Below are 10,144 nucleotides of genomic sequence, written 5' to 3'. Positions count from 1 at the left end.
AAAGGACCGACGACTTCTGGGGTCACCAATGCATGTACCCTGCCCTTCCTTGTGACTATAAAAGGAGGAGGCAGGGATGTCTCTCTCTATCTCTCTTTTTCTCGCGCTCACTACGACCAAGACCCACTCGCAAACACACCACGCCCCGATATTGGCACTCGCCTCAATCGTTCTACCGCTAGCAGAGACTTGGGAGCTTCCCTCCCTCTCTCGCCTTGCTTGTACCCCCTAATACAAGCCCTTCGGGTGCAAGACAATACAGTGCACTCGCACACCCCCCTTTGCTGGACGTATGACCCCGTGGCCGGAATCAGGATAAACCCGTGCGTTCCTGTGATTGTCTCTTGCATCAACACTTGGGACGAGGAAACACGCATCATTTACTAGTTGGTGCCGGGCCACCGGGTCAGGACACCGACAAGGGTGGCCTCAAGCATTCAATGCGTCAAAAGCATCATAAATGAGCCAAGGGATCAGATTATATAGAGTGGAGAAGCCCCCACAATCATTGGCAACCAACTGCACAAAAGTTGTGAGCATCGGTTAAACCAATGGGAGGCATCAGTTAAACCGGTCACACTGAGAGAAAATAGTAGCAGTTGAAACCCTGACACAGTGTGCAGGCTTGCATCATTCCACCGATGCTTGTTCCAATGGGGCATCGGTTAAACCGGTGCTGAAGGAAGTTTTTGGTTGACTAAAACATGCTTTCTGGACAATAGTACGTTGATTGCACCGATGCCTATCCTGGGACCATCGGTGATTACTCCAAAACATGCTTTCTGGACAATAGTATGGTGATTACTCCGATGCATGTTTTGGTAGCGTCGGTTGAAGCGGTGCTGTTACAGTGTCTGACTTGATTCCATCTGCACATCAATATTGAGCCGATGATGGGGCATCGGTGTATCCGATGACCATCGGATGAACCGGTGACCTGTCATCAGTTTAACCGGTGCAACTGATTTTTCTAATTTCTACTCAAGTGACTTGAAGTTGATTTCTTCCTCGAGTTTTTCTTCTTCCAAGTGTTGTTTTGGCTTCTTTGAGCTGTCTTGGACTGAGCTTGAGCAAGTGTGCAAGATTTTTTAGGCCAATTCAATCTAGGTTAAGCTACTAACTCAAGAACCCCTCTTAATAGTACGGTCAAGAACTAAAAGCTATAAAATCTGAATTAAATCAAATGTCCTTAATCTCCTTATGACACTTGATACTAGAAAGGTCCTTGATCTTCATAAACACGTCCTTGACAAGTATGATTATTTGAATTGAGGGGTCTCCTTTCACATTTCATACGAGACTTAACTAATAATTGATTTTTCCATGAAAATACACATTTGTCGCATACGGTTGTCATTAATCACCGAAACTTATCAAATGCATCTACAGGCCTAGATGCGCTTCAAAATTACAGTATAATAATACACATAATAAATCATTACAGTAGTATATAGAAAATGAACCTAGTAAGTTTAGTTTACACATACAATGTTTACTAATAGGCATATGTTAAAAGAGTACCGAAAGAAACGAAATCATTCCCACCAGATAAGTCTAGGCCATGAAAGGGCCGAGCTCTAGCCTAATGGTTAGAGCACCTGAGTAGCACCCAGCAGGCATGGGTTCAACTCCATGTGGGAGTGAATTAAATGGATCTGAAACAAAAAATTACAAAAAAAATAGGTTGGAGCTTCCCTTGCTGACTGCGGTCAAGAAAATAAGTCTGGGCCAGTGCCGAGGCATGAGATACGATGTTTTCAGGATTGGACATTGGGCTTTTTTGGTTTCTGACCCTAGCGGACCAAGCCAAAATTTTCGTCATGGCCAAGATGAGGCAATGCCAAATTAGGGCTAAAAAGTTTGCATTTGGGTTCGGGACTTGGCAAAGTTTGGACAATGTTAAAACTATGAGTATGACATGTCCCGCATGTCATTATTTTTAAATATTAAAAGTAATTAATATGAATATGTGCATAATATAAAAGCATGATCAACGAACAATTTTCTTGATTTTGAAAGCTCTTGGGATTAAGTTCCTTTCTTCTCCCAAAAAGCATTGGCCCAAACATAGAAGCAAGCAAACAAGTAAAACTAAGAACAATACACCAATCAAAAGAAAAGCTTCAAAAGAGCATACTATAGGATCGAAATAGTTACCACGATTCGAGAATGCGAGAAAGGCTGAAGACAAAGTTATGGTTGAGAAGATATAGCTATCGGAAGATTTGATTATAAAGAAAAGAAAACTATATGCTAGATTTATTTTTGTTTTGATGAAATCACAAAGTCAAGGTTATGACCTTATTATAGAATTAGTACAAATTATATTTAATTTTAAAAGCTGATGTATATCTTAATTAAAATTTACTTATAATTGTTTAGGTATAAATTATACCAAGTAAACATTTGATTTGAAATAATTCATGTAAATTAAATGCACATTTATGTTGGTATTAATGATATTAACATTAATTATGGAACTGGTTGATGAGGAACTATGTATGGAGCAACACTCCTAGATGGTTCATCCCTTGCTATTAAGAGGCTGGAGGACACTCAGCATTCAAAGAGTCAGTTCACATCTGAAATGTCAACACTAGGAAGTGTAAGGCAACGTAACTTGGTGCCTCTTTTGGGATATACTGCATTGCCAAGAATGAGAGGCTCTTGGTTTACAAATACATGCCCAACGGGCAAGGGTTCTCTTTATGAGCATTTACACCAACACAGTAGTGACGTACAAAAATGCATTACAATGGTCACTTGGGCTAAAAATTGCCATTGGGACTGCTAGAGAATTGTCATGGCTTCATCACAATTGTAATCCCTGCATTCATCATAGGAACATTTGTTCCAAGTGCATATTGAGCGATGATGAATATGAGCCCAAGATTTCTGATTTTGGGTAGGCAAGGCTTATGAATCCCAATTATATCCACCTGAGCACTGTCAGTGGTGAGTTTGGTGACTTGGGGTATGTAGCCCCTGAGTATACACACCCCCTTGTGGCCACTCCAAAAGGGGATGTCTATAGCTTTGGAGTTGTCTTGCTTGAACTTGTTACTGGTGAAGAGCCCACACATGCGTCAAATGCCCCCGAGAACTTCAAAGGCAGTTTGGTGGATTGGATAACTTACCTATCAAACAACTATCTATACTTCAGGATGCAGTTGACAAGTCCTTGATTGGGAAGGACAACGATGCTGAGCTGCGTCAATGCATGAAGGTTGCATGCTCTTGTGTGCTTTCTTCTCCGAAGGAAAGGCCTACAATGTTTGAAGTTTACCAGCTTCTGAGAGCTGTTGGAGAGAAATATCATTTCAGCGCAGCTGATGATGAATTGACAATGCAACCTCAAACTGCTGATCTGAAGATGAGCATATTGTGGCAAACTAGTTGAACGAGCAAGTGCTTGTGGGATACCCAAGATTGCAGGAGTTGTTGTAACTTGAATAATTAGGTCAGTCTGAAAGCATCGCTCTGTATCTTTTCAGCTTCCTGCACTACTGACCAACCATTAGTAAGCCCTAGGATATGCCATTTGGTTGGAACATTTGTACCAATTTGTGATGTTCGTGTTCTGTTGTATCTTCAGGACTGGTATGTCTTGGTTGTAAGATGTCAAACTATTTTAGTTGTACATTGTCCAAATTTTAGTTGTAGCGATAACTTTAGTAATGTGAAACAATGTTGATCGGTCATTTGGCTGTAGTTTTGTGGCCTTTCATGTAGCATTTTATTAATGCTTTCATATTCCTTCCTAGTTTCAAATGTTCCAAATAATTAATCCAAACCAATGGCGATCGATTGTGGAGTTGCGAGAGTTTTAGTTTCCAGTTTAGTGTTAGTTCTGCATTTGATGAAAACAAGGGACATGCTGGTGGCAATAATAAAATTAGCTTATATACTTTTTTTGAGGTGTATGCTCCCCTACAATAAGGTGACATGGCGCCATAATGTTTCTTTTTAGCACATTCTTTGTGGTCTTATGTGCAACAAGATCTCTGATTTCGTTTATGTGACCTACTGTAGTCAATTCAGAAAAAGCCATGCCACTTCTGAACCATGCTTATCCTCACATCCTATCCTGTAGATAGAGATATGCATCTTTTTGACTAAACCATATTTTGCCACAGTACTTTTGCTTCATAAGTTCCGTTACAAACAATTACCTTTGAAAAATATAAATGAGCATATATCATTGCCATTGTTGCTCATCTTTCCCAGAATATCCATGAGCCTAGCTATCACGCCTAGTTTATTCAGGAAGTCCAAGTCAGAAACAGAACATCACTCTCAACTGCTTAAGCTTGACATAATAAGAATGTTCAAAGTACATAGTACATGCATTACATGGAGTTTCGAATTGCCAAAATAAAATCATCAGCCGAAGCTCATGCAACATAAACTTGTTTCTTTCATTAAATAATAAAGCAGCTGGCACCAATAACGTGAGGCAGAGAGATTAGACCATATCAAGGAGCTCAGACTTGAATGTCCAACCCAACTGAAATCTCAGTTTCAAGATTTTGAATGTCTGACCGAACCGAAATCTCAGTTTCAAGATGGGCCAACCTAGCAGCTTAGTAACAATGGGTAATAAACCTGTCAGTGTGCAAACCGCAACAGCCAACCATAGGAGACGAGGAGCCAGAACTGTGTATAAACCAGTTGCGAACGCCGTGGTGGTCGCCATGTACGAAAACCACATAAGCTTCTTTGTAAAAGACCTGTAGTAAAGCAAGAACTCAAGATCCTCCCACCTTGCTATGATGCATACGAAGGCAACAGCAAGTGAGGAACACATTGCCAAGGTGTCAGAGATCAAGAATGCCTGAAATGCAAGCTTCCTTGCCATGATGGGATGGCCCTCGTTGCCAGCATCAGTACTATATCCTCCAGGCAAGGTGAATGCTGCAGCGAAGGTAATGGTCGCGATGAGGACTGCCACTAGGGAAGTGTTGCCTGTGTATGTTTGAGTCAGTGACCTGATATCATTCCTTATTAACTTTGTCACTTTCTCCTTGTTTTCCTCGAGGAGATTATAAATAGAAGTTTCATCTCGAGGATCAGCTTTCAACATAAGCATTGACACTTCGATCTGCACAAATTCAAATAAATATGAACGAAATGAAAATCTATATCACTGCGAGGTTGGTGCAACTGTCTTTTCCAGTGGTGTTCCCATTCAGTTACAATGCTACACTGGATTTTTAGAAAAAAGAAGCCTTCAATGTTATGGAATTATGGCTGAATTCTTCGAAGCCACCCTGGACAATGTAGCACAAATGCATTTCCTTAATACGGAACTGCTTCAGTTCAGAGTTGGAATTATTTTAGTGAACGACCTCCAAGTTTTGGGTATTCAGAGAATCATACTTGTAACCACATTAGACTATGTATGTAATAACCATTTTCGTAATCTGAAGTGTCCTTGGAAACTAGAAAGTTTATTGTCACCGTTGATTTCAAACAGTTCAAAAATCCTGATGTTCTGTCCTTCAGAATTATTTTTTCTTAGTGCTTGTTTGTGTAAGCTAACAACGTACTGAGAAAAATACGTACCCAGTTTAAAGACTCGGCGTTGGTGTCGTCACCAGATAAGTTCCAAGTTGCTGGGACAGCTGCGTTGTTAATAACTGTAACGTCTATCTGTTTGTGAAGCAGTAAAGCTTTGACCATCTTCGGATTGCACTTCTGGACTGCGAGATGGAGAGCAGTGTCTCCGTTTGAATCTCGCAGGTTTACGAGTTTATGCAGTTGTGGCATTCCAAGGACAAATTCTACGAAATCGGTCTTTTCGCGCCATACAGCTTCGTGCAGACATGTCCAGCCATTCCTTCTTCTGTACGGAGCATCTGGGCAATGTTCAAGAAGCTCTCGAGCAACCCCAGCCTGGCCTTGATATGCAGCACAGGAAAGGAGAGGGGTACCGTCATCCGAGGTCAATACATACCCCAAAGACCGATCATGTTCCAACAATACTCTTAGCACGTCAATCTTGTTCCCATAGACGGCCTGATGCACTGGAGTGTTGTGATCACACCTATCTTCTTCTCTGGCCAGCCACGGACGTGTCTCCACAATCTTTTTAACCATAGCTGCAGATCAAGGCAATGAAGAGTAAAGATGGTCAACTGCTGCCATGGAATGATGAGAATTTATGTATGCAGTAATTAGACCATTATTAGTTAACACTGGAGTAGATCGATTTCAGTTTGCCCGATACACACCTGAATTACCATTTCTCACGGCAGCATGCAGAGCGTTCCAGCCGCAGGCTCCCACATGAGCAGAGTTAGGAACCTCCAACAGTTTCTCCACGATATCTGCATCATTTCTCATCGCTGCCATGAACATTGGTGACTCCTTTTCTTCACTCACCGCTTTCGACAAGGCAGGCTCCGCTGCTATCAGCTCCAGCGCGAGCTTACTGTGGCCGCTTCGGATGGCGTGGTGCAGCGCATTGCACCCTTTGTAGTCTTGCTTCAAGATTTCTTCGCTCAGCTGGAGATCACGGCACCACCTGAGAAGGAACGATGCTAAGGTGGCCGTGTGGTCACTTGTCACTGCGGTGAGAAGCGGCGTCTCCCCATCTGCGTTGACAGCGGAGAGGAGCGACCGGTTCCGGGCAAGGACATCCATGCAGAACCCCTGGTGGCCACGGGTGGAGGAGATGTGGAGGCAGGTGTTCATCCCCTTCGGGGTTGTTCCAAGTAGCACGCTCGGGTCATGCACGAATAAGTGTTTCATTGTCACCGCGTCACCAGTTGTGGCAGCATCAAGGAGACGTCCATCCATAATCATTTCTCTAGTTCGGGAATTATTGCATCAAGGAAATCAGTATAATGGTTCCAGAGATATAAATTATTAGATGACACGAGTGTTTATTACTGCTGCTTGATATAAGAAAGGAAAGAAGATGTTCAGAATACGTATACCTGCTTCCTGAGTTTGTCCGTGTTATTAATATTTGGACACCAAGTAAAAAACAATCCCGCGGCACGTTGATCGGTCGCAACAAAGAAATCTCGCAAAGCAAATGAACTGGTGTATAGTGCAACGATGCGCCTAACAAGTGTAAGCCAATGAACTGAATCAAGCCTTACTATATCGAAAACCAGAAACACGTCAGGGCAACGACGCCTGATGATGAGTCACTTGGACAAGCAAAGCACATACAGATTTAGGATTTGTTGAAGAAAGGTATATGCATGCATTCGACAAAGGAAACGTAAAGTATGTAAATTCCATTCCCTTTGTGTGCGTTGTGGTGTTGTGCGTGAACCAAAACCACATGCTATGCAAGGCATATGTCCCTGTGGCCGTACGTGTTCTCTACCCTCAAATTTCTTCGTATGCCATTTTTTTTAAAGTAGTTTATGTTAAGGAGCTGGAAAATACATAAGGTCAAGAGATTAGACCCATATTACATATCAACTCAATGTAGATCGAAGGCAAGTGGCAGGAACTAGCTACCTCTACCGTTGTATTGTCATCTAGGCGTGTTAATTTGGTTGGGGACCCCAACAAACCCACACTACGTGAAAACCACAAATAGGTATCGCGGCATTGGTAACGGGTGCATGAAGCCCATTACACAGGACAACATCAGTAACGGGCTCGAAACAACGCGCGTTACCAATTAGCCTGGCAGGCCCGAGCCCATCGCCACCACAAAGCCCGTTACCGATAAGGTACTATGGTAACGGGTGTTGTAAAGGCTCGTTACTAGTGTTAGCTTGTAACAGACGTTAAATACAACCATTACGAATAAGACCCTTATCCGTAACGGTCGCTTAATGACCATTATGAATAAGACCCTTATCCGTAATGGTTGCTTAAAGACCGTTACGAATAATACAATTATCAGTAAAGGTCCCTTAAAGTCCGTTACTAATGGGCCATACTGGTAATAACGCGAATTAACGCCCGTTACGTGTGGCCATTTAACGCCCGTTACTAGTACTGTAGTAATAATTGAAGTGGCCAGCGAGTGCTTAGCACTATAGCAGCATCGTTGTCGCCGCTGGCTGCTGCAGGTGGATAGCAGCAGCCGGCGGGCGTCCACCCGGCGCGGCCGCCACCTTTCCCCCTTGCTCCAGTCCTTCGCCACCACGACCGCCACCGTACCTCCTTTGTCTCCAATGCCTCTGCTCGCCCCTCCACCTTCAAGCACGAGCGCGCGCCCCTCCATCCTCCGCCAACACTACGACACCTTCTGCACACGTGGTCGTTGTCACCGTAGCAGCGCCGCCCGTCGGCCGTCGTCGCTCACCACAGCAGCGCGGCTCCACACTCCTTTCCTCATCAAGGTATGGAATTTGCCCCTCCTAATTAGTAGGCAAATCTCTAGTAGAATAAGTAAGATGCAAAGCTCAAATACATGGATCAACCATCAGAAAAAAATAGGATTATACAACCTGATACCAATACGACTGAATCAAAGAAAGTTGGAACAAATATTGAGGAATAATTATCATATTTTTGTTCTAAAGCTACCCAGCAGCACCACAATACTCTCATGTTGATCCATGTTTTCAGGTTCCTGCTTAAACCTTTATAACACTTTCTTTCATAGTAGAAATTTGACCAAAACAAAAACAACAAAACATCTTGTGTGTAATCTACTTGGTGATAATTCTTTGAAGATGGTATCCCTTCTCCTCTTTAGATTTTGATGATATATTATTTGTTAAAAAAATTATTTATTTATGGAACTTGTAGATGGCGGCTGATCGAGCTAGGATGTATAGCAGGGTCAATGGTTTTCTTGCTCAAGGAGAGGTGGACATGAGAAACTGGGGTATGCCTACAATGTATTGCCCCTGTTTTGATTGTCTCAACCAAAGAAGTGTGGACAACAGGACAACATTTTCCATCATTTGATCGCACATGGATTCACAAAGAATTACACGTGTTGGAACAAGCATGGTGAGGAAGGCCTTAATGAAGGCGAAGAAGGATGCCTTAATGAAGGTGAAGCGCGATGCCATGCTCAAGGCCTTAATGAAGGGGCAGCATGACGCCATGCTAAAGCCCTTAATGAAGGTGCAACGAGTGCATAATGACTTAACTCATTGATTTCTCATTGTTACAGGGTAAAGCAGAATGTCTTAACTCCTTGATTTCTCATTATTATACGGGAAGAAGAATGCGGAAATAACTTTGAGGAAGATGAAGCATTCCCACCCGTTGGCTAGGGTAAAGGGTTTGGCGAAGAGTGTGCTGGAATGTACAAGAAGAAGAAGAAGAGGAGGTCTGATGTGGACAAGGAAGAGATAGTTGGTGAAACAATCACTAGAGTTATGGAGTTGCTAAGAGTTGCAGGCGTACCCATACCAGATGGTCTGTGTATCACCCAAGCAGTACACAAGAGTAGCTGCAAGGAAAAAGTGCATGTTAGCAAGGAGCAAAATGAGGGTCCATCACCTAAGCCGGACACAATAGATCTACTGACAGGGCCAACTAAGTGTAGTCTTGTGGATAGCGGCAGGTGTGACATGGAGCTCGCATTAGCCATTGTCTATCCAGATCAAGAGACTATCCATACAGTACTGATACAGTATGGGTATGCAGTAGTGCAACCTACTTATGTGTGGGCCAATGCGAGGCACTTCACACTACCTATCCCAGTAGGGGATGAGATCACAACCCTAGGTGATTCTCTCTTGCAACGGATACAGTGTCCAAGGCTGAGAATCGTTATACTACCCAGGTCTAGAGATCCCACATCTGCAGCCACATTAGCTGGTACAACTTCAGATGGAGGTACTTTAGCTCAGTGTCAGCAAAAGCAGCCTCAACAGAAGTAGTAGCTCAGCCAGCAGCCTGAAAAAATTGGTGTCACATCAGCCTCAGCAGCAGCAGCTTAGCCAACCTCTGCCCCAGCAGCAGCAGCTTAGCCAACCTCTGCCCCAGCAGGCCAATCCGCCAGCAGCAGCTCAGCCAACCTCTGCCGCAGCAGCAGCAGCTCAGCCAACCTCTGCCCCAGCCGACTCAGCAGCAACCACAATAGCAGGAGCAGGCCAGCCAACATCCACCTAAGCATCAGCCACAACAGGAGCAACTCGTCCAAAGTAACCCTAAAAATTCAAACGTTGGCGCTCTTTGGACTACGACTAATCCAAAATACAAGCCTAGT

The 10,144-nt window shown here is 43.4% G+C and overlaps 1 protein-coding gene and 1 pseudogene across 1 annotated transcript; one reads left to right on the top strand and one right to left on the bottom strand.

Annotated features, from left to right (window-relative positions):
• The first annotated feature begins 1,820 nt into the window (after positions 1–1,820).
• On the top strand, positions 1,821–3,533 carry LOC120684767 (annotated as a pseudogene).
• A 634-nt stretch (positions 3,534–4,167) lies between these two features.
• LOC120686203 (ankyrin repeat-containing protein At2g01680-like) lies at positions 4,168–7,065 on the bottom strand. Its single transcript, XM_039968379.1, has 4 exons — positions 6,942–7,065; positions 6,234–6,811; positions 5,566–6,101; positions 4,168–5,101 (listed from the first exon to the last, which is right to left on the bottom strand). Exons 2-4 carry the CDS (start codon positions 6,805–6,807, stop codon positions 4,466–4,468), a joined length of 1,746 nt encoding a protein of 581 aa, XP_039824313.1. The 5' UTR covers positions 6,808–6,811; positions 6,942–7,065; the 3' UTR covers positions 4,168–4,465.
• Positions 7,066–10,144: the final 3,079 nt, after the last annotated feature.

This window comes from Panicum virgatum, chromosome 8N, assembly GCF_016808335.1.
Source record: "Panicum virgatum strain AP13 chromosome 8N, P.virgatum_v5, whole genome shotgun sequence".
NCBI lineage: Eukaryota > Viridiplantae > Streptophyta > Magnoliopsida > Poales > Poaceae > Panicum > Panicum virgatum.
The sequence above is the reverse complement of the archived record's forward strand: the minus strand, read 5'-3'. Positions and strand labels throughout refer to the sequence as shown.

Excerpts from the sequence above, each read along its gene's own strand:
- LOC120686203 (XM_039968379.1), bottom strand. The coding sequence starts at position 6,807 with ATGATTATGGATGGACGTCTCCTTGATGCTGCCACAACTGGTGACGCG. Across the intron at positions 6,102-6,233 it reads CGTGAGAAATGGTAATTCAG|CTATGGTTAAAAAGATTGTG; the intron begins GTGTGTATCGGG and ends CTTGATCTGCAG. Across the intron at positions 5,102-5,565 it reads ACGCCGAGTCTTTAAACTGG|ATCGAAGTGTCAATGCTTAT; the intron begins GTACGTATTTTT and ends GAATTTGTGCAG.